Source organism: Alnus glutinosa, chromosome 11 (assembly GCF_958979055.1).
Source record: "Alnus glutinosa chromosome 11, dhAlnGlut1.1, whole genome shotgun sequence".
Taxonomy (NCBI): domain Eukaryota; kingdom Viridiplantae; phylum Streptophyta; class Magnoliopsida; order Fagales; family Betulaceae; genus Alnus; species Alnus glutinosa.
In genome coordinates this window covers 18,014,330-18,027,672 of record NC_084896.1, presented here as the reverse complement: position 1 = coordinate 18,027,672, position 13,343 = coordinate 18,014,330, and the positions used below count along the sequence as shown (strand labels likewise).

Genomic DNA, 13,343 nt, shown 5'->3' with positions numbered 1-13,343 from the left:
TATCACTTAAAATTTTTAAATAATATCACAACGTACATTTTTATCATCCTATGCACAATATATACATCATTAAATTTATAAAATTTCATTTCATTTCTGATAAGAGAATTCTATGATGGTACGTAACTCAAAAATTGGATGACTCGAAATTTTTTTAAATTAGTATAGTCTCAAAACCACTGTTACTGAACTAGGCTATAGCTTTAATTAGCTCTATTTTTCTTTTTCTTTTTCCTTTTTTAGCATCAAATTTGATGACTGTTAAAATCCAAAATTCTTGTAATAATATCACATCAAACTGTTACATTTGTTAACTTTCATTCCAATATATAAATTAATGTAAGTTTTTTTTTTTTTTTTTTTTTTTTTTTTTTTTTTTTTTTTTTTTTTAATGAATGAGAAACTTTAATTTGTTAACTTAATTGATTCCAATATATAAACTAATGTAAGTTGTGCAAATAAAATATACACGAAAGTTGTACAAATAACATTATTTATAGTTTAGTGATTAATTATAGCATATGTAGGAGAAAAATTTAGGAATATTATACAGCAAAGTTATAACGCCCCGACTTTTATATGAGTCGCAAAGCATAAATATCATAATTCAACATGGTGCTACTACCTTTACATACATTGGCAGCAGAAGAAAACATATATAAATTTTTTTTTTTTTCTTTTTAAAAGGGATTTGGGATTACATCTCACTTTTCATCACATAATACCAAAGCTTCTATCAGAAATAACATATTATAAATAGAACAAAATATTATTACAATAACATAAAACTACTATTCTTTTGAGATAAAATCAAAAATGCCACAACAGCATTTCTACTCATAGTTTTAAATATTGACTCAACATAAGTCAGTCTTTCAAAAGGTGAGAGGCCTCCTGCAAGCCTCGTGAACAAAATCCTAAACAAGCATAAGGGTCATCATTTATCTCCTCCTCAATAGTATCTGTAAAATTACCACAATTTTACAGGAAAATGTGTGAGTCAACCACTCAATAAGTATAAAAATCCTGACCGTACATGTGTGATGTGAGACCTTCTTTTTCCTTTGAAAATCTCTATTTTAAATTTACCAAACGGTTATCTTTGTAAGGTTTTCACAAAAGTGCTTAATTTCTAAAATTTCATAGCCGTTTTGTAAATCAAACCTAGAGTTTTTTTTAATACATACTTAATAAACCCCCAAAAATGTTTTTCTTTCAATTTAATATTTATCATACCCATATCTCATATCATGGAGTATTTAAACAATTTATAGCAAGTTAACGAAAAATAATAATTAAAAAACATAAAACAGTATGTATCATATCACATGCTTGATTCACATAATAAATGTATTAACAAGTTCATTTATCACATTTCACACATTTAAACATTCATTTTTCATTTCATCTTTTCGTAAGTTAAGTGTATACTCCTACTTGGCCATTGGTGTTTTCTAAGTGTATACCCCTACTTACCTACTGGGTTTATACCAATTTATTCCTCTTAGAGCACTCCCATCAGTTCCCTACCATTTTTTCTATATTTAGGGAATAAAATTACTTTTTACTTCCCTATAAAAAAAATAAACAATAGATTCCCTTAATTTTCCCTATATCAATTAAATACTCTTTCTTTATCTTATTATATTATTTTTTCTCTTTCTTATTTTATTTCTTTATTCTTTATTCTTTTTTTTTCTCTCTCTCGTCTTCTCCAGAAACTTCCCCAAATCCCTCCTCTCTCGCCTCCGCCTCCCTCACCCTCCACGGCCTCCTCAATCCTCTCCCCAAATTCCACCACTCCTCTCACCTCCAAGCAGAAGACACAATCCGCGCTATCCCTCCTCAAGTCCGAGCAGAAGCCCCATATCATCCTCAATAATTGACACGCCGATAAGCCAAAAGGGAGAGCAGAGGCGCCAAATCTCCTGTGGATCTCTGTTGGGTTGTTGTCAGCGAAATAAGGACCGAATTTCTGGTAGGTTGACGGAGGACATGCGATTTTTGGTTAAGCAGAGCCGATTTTCCGACAAGGTTTGCCGGACTACATGGTGTGGTTCCACAAGACTACAAGATTTGGCCACAAGACCACAAGATTTGGTAGTTCTCCTCCAATGAATCTGTACTCTGATTGCTTTGTTTGGAAGACATGGATTTGGGTTTTCTTTTTTTTTTTTTCCCCCGATTGTTCTCGCAGTTAGATTTTGTGGATTTTGTGTGTGTGATTAAGGTGGTTATTTGTTTGTTTGGTGAGAAAGTGAAGGAAAATAGCAACAAGTTTCTCAGTCATCTGGCTGTGGTGTTGGAAAATCGTTTCCAGCAGACCCATCTTCTGGACACGGGAAGGGTGAAGGAGAGAGGAGAGAGCTGTTTTTTTTTTTTAATTAAAATAATGGGTTGGGAAGTAACAGTGTTTTCCAACAAAAAAAATACAAATTTAGGGTATCTGCTGGAGGTTAGTTTTTGGTGTTTTTTTATGATATTTTCCCTAAATATAGGGAAGGGAACCAATATACATAGACTGATGGGAGTGCTATTATAGCTTTGAGGTGCTAAGTATATAAGCTCACTTAACTGCTGGGTTGGCTAGTCATTTTTATTTCCCTCTTACTAGCATTGGGGTGCTAAGTGTATAATACCACTTAACCACTGGGTACCAATCTTTTACAAACTTTTCAAATGTCACATATAATCATGTCTCATTTTCCTTTGAAACTCATTTTCCTTTAAAAATTCATTTTCTTTAAACGCATGAAATATATTATATCAACATAATTCATCACAATTATTCCCAAATATACAGGCTCATAAACACACTAAAAATATTGTACAATTTATGCAATAAAACATCAAATGTAGGGTCAGTAAGTTTTATACTTATTGCTTTCGCTTAATCTCTTGAAATGATTCCTTGTATATTTACTATGTACTCTCCCTTGCTGAAAGAATCAATACTCATTTCCGTTCCTTTCTCTTACTTTCCTTATTTGTTTGTACAATGCACAAAAGAAAAGAAAATAAATACAAAGGTACTGTAATTAACTAATATTGTTAGCAAAACTAATTATCTATGTGGTCATGACTTGATGAAAAGTCTGATCTGTCAATAATGTCAAGAGTAAAATTTCTTGTTGGGAAGTTCTGCAAAGTTCTGCAATATTCATTTTAATTTAGTTCTGCAAAGTTCTGCAATATTCATTTTGTTTAATTTAATTGTATTTTTTTAGAACTTCTTTATGCACAATATTTTTATTATTCCGGGGGCGAAAGGGATCATACATTACAAACTCCAATGATAGATCAATATATATGATACAATAACCAAATAAAATGATGAGGAGGAAATTAAAAAATTATGTGGTAGTAATTTTTACTGTTGTATTAACGAGCGTGAGAGTACGTGTAGCATTCGTCAAGAACGTTTACAAGGAAACATGTCCTTGTCGCAAGATGATGAAAGCAATGACGTCATTTGTGCTAAACTTAGATTTTGATAAAAAGAGAAAATTACTTTGATGGGGGCTATCTTATTGCAAGTTCAACACACACAATGAGAAATGATAAAATTATAATTCTTGTACAATAATTTTATAACTCTAGGATATATTGTGTAAGATCTATATACAAGTGAGACTCACATGCATAGATCTTATTCATATGTCAAATGTCGTGATTGTGAGATAATTGTACAATATAGATCTTATATGAATGACTTCCCCGCACACAATAGTTTTGGTTGATTTGATGTGTTCTTGCATTATTTAGGGCGGTTGATGGCAACATGTATGTATCTGATCGTCAATGTATTCCCATCACATAAATTGACGAGGTGATGTATGGTGTCGGAGAAATTAAGGTGTAGACGCGCGATGTAATTCGCGAGTCAACCATGGCCGTGAATTGCAACATCCATAAGTGATTTGCAGATATCACTTGCAATATTGTCTTATATATTCTCACCCGAGAACCGCCACTAAATTTTTCAAACGTTATGGATTTTTTATTTCTTTAATAATGAAAACATTAATTATGGATTACGCCCAAAAAAAAAAAAAAATTGGTGAAACTCTCTAGATTTTCACAAAATCATTTTAGATTATTCATTTCATATCTAAAATTGACTTTTATTCGTAAGACATTGACTCTATATCAACTAATATCTTTTGGTTAGCGAGAAAGGTCCATAAAAGTGTAAACTTATGTGTTCATTATGTAGCATATTAAGCTATAGTCAGGGTTATAGCTGGTAGCATTTCTACCAATCTACCCCCTATCCCTTCAATCTGAATAGTTAGTGGGAAGGATCCACTTTTTCATTAGTTTGGATACCTTATTTACTATATGTCTTTTTAATTCTGTCTTTACTTTATGTTAAGCTTTGATATGTCAAAACTTTAGTTTTGTAATTCCGTTTCCAAGTATCTATAAAAATAATAATAATACTAATAATAATAATTCACTCTTTTTGTAAAAAATTACTTTTTAACATGTGGCAAATTAACGTGACTTGTGAGGAATGAAAGTGATTGACACGGAAGCTTTTTTAAGCATTCTAGTCGGCAGAACAACTTTAAGACAAACTTTTAGCGTGCTTGGAGAGCTTATTGACAATTTAGGTCTTATACAAACTTGCACAAAATCTCCTATTCATAGATTTGCATCTAACTTTATAAAAAAAATTACGTACATGACATTAGTTTGTCACGTGTTAAAAAGTAATTTTTAATTATATATAAAGAAAATTATATGAAATTATCAACAATAAAAAAAAAAATTTTAAAAAAAAGTAAAAATTGTCCTAAATCATCCTCAGAGTGGCTCGGACCACTCCCAAATAAGAGGATAATCAAACTATCTTCAAAATCTCCTATCACCTCTGAGGAGGTGATCTCACAACCCCCTAACTTACAAGGATTTGGAACAACCTTTTTATGAACTTCTTATAAATATTTTTAATATAAAAAAAAATAAAAAATAAAAAATAACACATCATACAGACATGGAGCAAGTGACATGGCGAACTATATACAGGGCATTAATCTCGTTATCGCCACGTAATCAGTTTTGAATTGAAGGAATAAATAAAAATAAATAAATAAACACAAAATCTAAATATCGAGTTTAAAATTGAGTTTTAAAGTATAGATAATAACTTAAAATAGCATGAAAACTTAAAAGATTATTTTAAAATTTCCAAAATAAATACCCTCTCTCAAACGCAAACACAAATACATACAAACGTACCCATCATCTACCTAAACTTCCGATCCTTCTCTCAAAAACGAAAAAAAAAATTCAAAGTTTAGTCAATCACAGGACAAATTATGGATCTTGACAAATAATTAGTTGGGACTGATCAAACCACTTTTGACATCTTATGGTGCCGTCTCGCCATGGAAGCTTGGAAAAATTCCAATAAAGCAAGCACAAAAATCACGTGGACGTCCAAGGTACGATCATAGCAAAGCGTTTTATGGTCCTCATCGATCCAAAATCTCACGAGGTGCATGTGAAAATTGAAATCTCATTACATTACTTTTCAACTTGGTTGTTCCGATTCCAACTTTACTTTTGCCTACTGCCACATGATTTTAGATCTGTACAAAGCGCCCTTAGAAGGATCAAAAGAAAAGCGCTAACTACATCTACACTATCACCTGCCACATGATTTGTGCTATCACTCCAAATGATTAGTTAATTTGAAGTTTCTCTAGAATTTCTTATAAATTTCAGTTTCGTCTAATAACTAGGCAATGTGGAACTTAGCGTTTATGATTATCTTTATAAACCACTCACTCTATATAAACTATTTATCTTCTCAATATAGGACCGGAGTGTTACCGCCTCCTTCACACAACTGTTAAGACTTTGACTTTCTTAATAGGCGTGCCCCAAAAAATTATTTGTACCAAGAATATTCACACGTTCGACCTAATAAAAATGCCATCAAAACTAAACCTCTTATTACTTTAGATCAACGACGTATTATCACTGCAATTGTTAAAGGTTAACCACTTATGCTAGCAAACCAACATATGTAAGATTCAAGATTTGGGTCCCTTGACTCCCTCGTTATTTGGATTCCTGTTATTACCTAGTCATGTCCTATATTATTGGGCAGGAGGCTGTACGTAAGAAGGAGCTTCCTGCACGACAGGAATTTTTTTGTCCTATTAGAAGACTTATTCGTCCAATCAGGAATGGAACCAATAAATTTTATCAACCGGGGCCAAAGCTTAAATGAAAAATATGTTAAAATAGAGGAGCCAAAGCATGAATAAGCACCGAGTAATTATTTTTCTTTTTTCAGTTGACGGTGAGCATGATTCTCATATGCAAAAACAATTTGACATGTAATCTCAGCCTCTATATATTAGAGAAGTACTTAATTAACAACAACCACCATATTATGTTCGATGTCTAAGTGATAGAAAACATAATTGAATTGAAAAAATAAAGATAAAATGCGGAATAATAAAATAAAGAATACAAAGAATTTTATGTGGTTTGGTTTATAACTTGTGTTTACAGGATAAAGTCAAAAGAATTACAATATGCTTTTATTCATTGATAGATTTACAATACAAAATACTTCTATTTATAGGAGAATTGAGATAGGTAAGAATGGTAATCAATTTTGACAAACCTAATTACAATCACCCTTATAAAAGGGAAGTACCGTATAATATATTTCCTTTCAATATAGGAAATATATTTAAAGAAAATACCGTACAATATCAATATAATATATTTCTTATATTAACAAGAAATATATTCTTCTAACACTAAGTATCTAACCAACACAAATTCAATAACAACAACCACCATATTATGTTTTGTAATTTATTCCAAATAAAGAAACTGTTTATAAAATTCTAATTGGAATCAGATTTTATTCCTTGGAAGAAAAAATAAATAAGAGAATATTCTAATTAAGTGTCCCTAACCTATCCTATAGTATAAATAGAGTTAGTATATTTCATTAATATGTGCATGCATTAAATCATTATTGGGTATAAGTTAAAAGAAATCTCTCTTTAATTCTAAAATTCACTTCAGAATTTCTATTGTTGAGTTTCTGCTTCGAATCAAAAGCAAGGTAGAATAAAAAACATGGCTGAAAATATGTGTAAATTATTTTTTACTACATAGTATATATTGTGATGTTTAATTTATGTCAGTTATACAGGAAATGCTAGTGTGATTCTTCGACTGAATTACACAAGGGACATAAACGGTCATCTTCTGACTAATAGATGAAGTTCGTTAACATAGCTTAATTTGATTAGAAGGTGATGGGCTTGTTTGGTAAATACATGTACAGAATATAACAGAACAGTGTAGTGGGTTGTTAATTTTAGAATTAATAAAAAGTGATGACGTGATATAAAAAGGTGAAAAAGTTTTGTTTTGTAGTGAATTTTTTTATTTAAATAGTAATAAAAAATTATTGATGTGATATAAAAAGTAAAAAAAGTGAGAATGTTTTGATGTTGATTGGTAGTAGAAAATATGAAAAAGTAAAAGAAAAAGTAAATCTTTTATTATAAGTTAATTTGTCAGGGATCTTATAAGGGAAAAATGCCAAATCGATTCTTATAATTTACTTGATTTATAATTAGTTTCATGAGATATCAAAGTGACTGTTAAGATTTTTAAAATATGTCAAAAAAATAATTTACTCATTACAGTTAAATTTAATAGTAATTATTTAAAATTTGGCTGAAAAAAATAAATTATTTTTTTAACATATTTTAAGATTTTTTGAGCTCATTTAATTTCATGAAAAGTTAATTACAAATCAAATAAATTATAGGGTCTGATTTTACAATTTTTCAGTTCTTATTATATCGGGAGATGGAAAAGCAATATTTATCGTACATCACAAACAAGGATTTGTGTGTCTCCAAGTGTCCGAATATGATTGCAAACCGAGCACACAAAAGGACGATGAAGTTTTGCTGACTATTCTTCCACGAGAAAAACATTCGTCGTAAAATGAATCCCGACCGTAGAAATGTACGAAACAGTAGGCTTAATTGACGTGTCTAATTTGAATTGAAACACGTACAAACATGCTCGTAAATGCTCTCTGTACTGCACGTACCATGCATCTTGAGCTTCTCCTTTAAATACTGAGCTGATCTTCTCAGCTCTTTACACACATACTTGCAAGAAATTGGCCATGGCTTCCCTTCTTCAACCAAATACCAGTCATTATGGGCAAAACCAGAACCCAAAAACTCCACGTTCAGCATCTTTAGAACTGGAAACCATTGATATTGATCCGGTGCCTGCAGGTGATGGAGGAGTAAGCGCCGTTAGAAGTACTACGCCGGAGGAGGGTAGTGATTTCCTGACATGGAAAGATTTGTGGGTGACGGTTTCAAACGGAAAGAGTGGTAGCAGATCAATACTTGAGGGTGTGACTGGTTATGCACGACCAGGGGAGGTCTTGGCCATAATGGGTCCTTCTGGTTGTGGCAAGTCTACCCTCCTTGATGCTCTCGCAGGTAAAATTGTCGTTTTTGTTCTAGAATGTTTATCGCTCTGAGAAAAAAAAGATTATCAACAAAAATCTATGGACAAATGTATATATAACTTGTATTTTATTCATGTTGCAGGGAGATTAGGCTCAAACATAAGGCAGTCAGGGCAAATTCTCATCAATGGCCATAAACAGGCGCTGGCTTTTGGGACATCGGTAAGGAAGAAGATCGAAGAAGAGAAAAAGAAAAAGAAAATCTTTATTTTATTTTTATTTCTATCATCGATTATTCTAAAAGATCGATTATTCTAAAAGCTTAAATTTATAGAAAGAGTAATGTTATTTTTCACACCATCTCATACCAGTTGACGTTGTTTATTTTAATTAACTTTAACATGTCAAAAAAAGAAAGGAAAACTACTTAAAATACGCACCACGTCAGTTGGTGTAAAATAGGTGTAAAGAGTAACTTTACTCTTATAAAAAATAGTGGATTTAATCATTTAATTAATATATCTTAACATAAGAACTCAAATTGTCTCTTAATAAGTGAGATCCAACATGTGAAATATTTAATTGAAATAGAGGTAAATTGTTGAGTCAAGACTTATGTTTTAATACCATATATGTTAAATCACTAATTATCTCAAAAGCTTAAACTTATATAAAATGGTTGATTTAATTATTTGATTAATATTCTAATATTTTAAATAAATAAAGAAACAAATATATTTCTTCAAGAATTGTAGCAAATATCACTAAATCAATTCTTCTTGACAATAAAACCTTGCTAATTAGTCTAATTTCACCATGGTGGTCATAGGCATACGTAACACAAGATGATACTCTGATGACAACATTAACGGTGAGAGAAGCCGTGCATTACTCAGCTCAGCTCCAACTGCCGGACTCCATGTCCAAGTCAGAGAAGAAGGAGAGAGCCGATTCGACAATAATAGAAATGGGGTTGCAGGATGCCATGAACACAAGAATTGGTGGGTGGGGAGCCAAAGGCATCAGTGGTGGGCAAAAGAGAAGAGTCAGCATCTGCATAGAGATCCTCACACGCCCCAAGCTTCTCTTCCTCGACGAGCCAACGAGCGGACTCGACAGCGCAGCATCATATTATGTGATGAGCAGAATAGCAAGGCTGGATCAAATGGATGGAGTTGGAAGGACCATAATTGCTTCCATCCATCAGCCCAGCAGTGAAGTCTTCCAGCTTTTCCACAATCTTTGCCTTTTGTCGTCCGGGAGAACAGTATATTTTGGTCCTGCTTCTCTAGCCAATGAGGCAAGTATCTCTGCTATATATATATGTTAAGAACAGCTTTCTAGTGCTAAATGCTGGACGAATTTAAGTCAGTATTGCTTCGCTTGAAAGAGAGATTAATACACGAAGTTTGACTTATGAGTTTAGAGCCAAAAGTCCCCTTTACCTTTATTGACCTTCATGTTGTGTTCCGGCCTAATCCTGGGGTTATTTCCCACGATGGCCTTAGTTTAAACATCCCACATCCCTAAAAGTGGACAAGGATCCTCTCTAGTTCACTTGAACTGGTGAGGAACCGGTCAGTACAAACATGAGGACAAAATTATCTGTTCATATTTTTTTGGATAATTTTGCCCTTATGTTTGTATTGATCGGCTCTTTTCCACTTCACTTGAACTGAAGAGGATCCAAATGCCCCAAAAGTAGGATTGTATCCGGCATAGTGGGGTTGATGATTATCTGGCTTGGAGCACAATTCACTGTTATTGGGCCTGATTTCCTACTACACATGGCAAAATGGAACCGGGCCTCAGACTGATCAGTTCAGTCAGCCGGTCGGCTCAATTCCTAACAATATATGTTTATGTGTACAAAGTATATATACATTTGGTGTTGGAATATGTAACTAAACTTTCCCCTGTTTCAATTTAATGTAGTTTTTCGCTTCCAATGGATTTCCCTGCCCGACTCTCCAAAATCCATCTGATCACTTCCTGAAGACCATAAACAAGGATTTTGAAAAGGTCAGGGAAATTTCACAATACTTTCAGTCTTATTGAAGTTCTCGTATGGGAATATGTTAGGTAGCTTGTTGATATGATCTAGAAAACAATATTCTTAGAAATCTAAGAAATTCTTCTTTTTTATTTGAATTACTTGCAGGATCTTGAGCAAGGTGTAGATGGAAGAACACCCACAGAGGAAGCAATTGTCACTCTTACAAAGTCATATAAATCATCTGAGGCGTACCAACAAGTTGGAAGACAAGTAGCTGAAATATGTAAACAAGTAATTAAGCTGCAGACAACTATTTTTATAGCTTAATTTCTTTCCACAGATAAAGATAAAAAGAAATTAAAGACTGAAATTGACATCTCTGTTTCAGGATTGTGGAGCAGTGGAGAAGAAGAAGAGAAGGTGTGCTGGCTTTATAACTCAGTGTCTGGTTCTTACAAGAAGGTCTTTCGTGAACATGTATCGTGATCTAGGCTACTACTGGCTGCGCCTAGCTATCTATGTGGCATTAGCTTTAGGCCTCGCCACCATCTTTTACGATCTTGGTTCTACTTATGGATCAATTCAGGTGTGATAATTCTTATCCTGGACAAAAATATATATTTGGATAGCAAGTCAGGTTTAGATCATGTCGAAGGATAGATAGAAAACTATACAAATCAACCATAATCTTACCCATTTAATTAAACGGGTTAGACCCGTCAACCCCAGCTCACTAATTTCGTGTTGGGTTCACGAGTAGTATCAATAATTGTTAACCCTTATGTCACATGTTGAGTTTACATCGTATCGAGGCATGGATATAAAATTATATGGATCAACCCTAATCTAACTCAACCCATTTAATTAAATGAATTAGACTCCTCAATCCTAACTCGTTAATTCTATGTTGACTTCGTACCATGTTTACGGGTCGTGTAAAAAATTGTGACCCTACTTGGTACAAATGTGGCATAGAGGCCGGATTCAGTATATACAGATTAGGATCAGTACTTAAAAAGCTAAATTAATCATTATACATTTTGATTTTTTCAGGCAAGAGGTTCACTGCTAATGTTTGTAGCTACATTCCTAACTTTCATGACCATTGGTGGATTCCCTTCTTTCGTGGAGGACATGAAGGTTTGTTGTGTTTTACTCATCGTTGAACTATTAATCACTTTTAAGCACAGATTTTATCAAAAAATTTATGGTAAATTTCACTTACTTTCAAACTATCAAGAGTTTTACGATTATATTCTTGAATTATTAAGTTTCAGTTCCTTTTAAATTTACACATCTGTTAATTTTTTGTTAAATTCTAACTAAGGATGCCAGAATGCCAAAACATCCTCCTTTTTAAATATCTTTTTTTTTTAAAAAAAAAAAAAAAAAAAAAAAAAAAAAAAAAAAAAATCATTTGATAACATACACCCATGGTCAGGCCATTTTTTTTTTTTTTGGTATTTTTATAAGTTACATAAGAGTATAAACGACATTTCACTTATTAGCCGTTTGACTTAATGCAAATCTCTAATGGTATAAGTGAAATTAAAATAGTCTGAATTATGGAAAACCAACATTATAAATTTTGAGATTCGAAATTATGATTGTATGACCCTTGTCAGTTTGGAAATAAGTGAAGTTTCTCAAAATTTTATGATAGTACTTATTCTCAATATATGCACACTTATGAGCAGTTGATTTAATCATATCATTGTATTTTGTACATATTTTTCTGAGCACATATCATTATCAATTGTTACAAATGTTTTCTATTCTCTCAAATATCCAGGTATTTGAACGAGAAAGATTAAATGGGCATTATGGGACAATTACATATGTAATCGGCAACACATTTTCTGCTGTTCCATACTTGTTATTGATTTCATTGATTCCTGGAACAATTGCTTATTACCTTCCTGGACTTCACAAAGGAGCTGAACACTTCATATACTTTATTGCCGTGCTATTTGTTTGCATGATGCTGGTGGAGAGCCTGATGATGATTGTTGCAAGCCTCGTGCCTAATTTTCTAATGGGTATAATAACGGGTGCCGGAATTCAAGGGCTCATGCTTTTAGTCGGTGGATTCTTCCGATTGCCAAACGACATGCCCAAGCCAGTTTGGAAGTATCCATTCTACTACATTGCTTTCCACAAGTATGCCTACCAAGGGATGTACAAGAACGAGTTTGAAGGGCTAACCTTTCCGGGCAATCCTGTCGGAGGGCCACGCACAGTTACCGGTGAAGAAATTTTGAGGGATACGTGGGAAATGGAAAGGGGTTACTCTAAGTGGGTGGATCTTGCTATCTTGTTGGGAATGGTAGTTTTGTATCGAATTTTGTTTCTGGTTATCGTTAAGAGCAGTGAGAAGATCAGGCCTGCTTTAAGAGCTTTCTTGTCGGTGCCTCCCAAGCAAACAGCAACGGTCATGGTAAATCCCTCTGCTACACCTTTACATGGGGAGAATCTGTAGAAAAGTGCATTGATGAAAGTGTAATAATATTAGCAAATAATGTTGAGGAGATGAAACTCAATATTAGAGAATATATAGTGTAACTTGGTTAGCAAGTGTAATATTAGAAAACAATGTATTTTGACTTCTTAAATAAGAATATATATGGGGGTGATCGCACTATAACAATTAATGATGGATATTCTTACACTCTTTAATCTTTATGAATGGTGAAAACGTCCGTAAAAGTTATCAAGTTTGAGGAGATGTAACTCTTCAGAAGGGAAACAACTTGGCACAAGGTTGTATCCCTTCATTAACAGTAGCATCAAATCCTATAAAAAGTTAATTTATGGGAGGCATTAATTTAGCTCTTTTGGATATGCAATTTTTCGTATACTTTTTTA

General features: G+C 32.9%; 1 protein-coding gene across 1 annotated transcript; it reads left to right on the top strand.

The window, feature by feature from the left end:
* The first annotated feature begins 8,176 nt into the window (after positions 1–8,176).
* On the top strand, positions 8,177–13,112 carry LOC133882228 (ABC transporter G family member 1-like). Its single transcript, XM_062321349.1, has 8 exons — positions 8,177–8,513; positions 8,625–8,704; positions 9,312–9,782; positions 10,418–10,504; positions 10,644–10,769; positions 10,867–11,064; positions 11,532–11,618; positions 12,271–13,112. The coding sequence occupies exons 1-8, from the start codon at positions 8,186–8,188 to the stop codon at positions 12,955–12,957; spliced, it is 2,064 nt and encodes a 687-aa protein (XP_062177333.1). The 5' UTR covers positions 8,177–8,185; the 3' UTR covers positions 12,958–13,112.
* Positions 13,113–13,343: the final 231 nt, after the last annotated feature.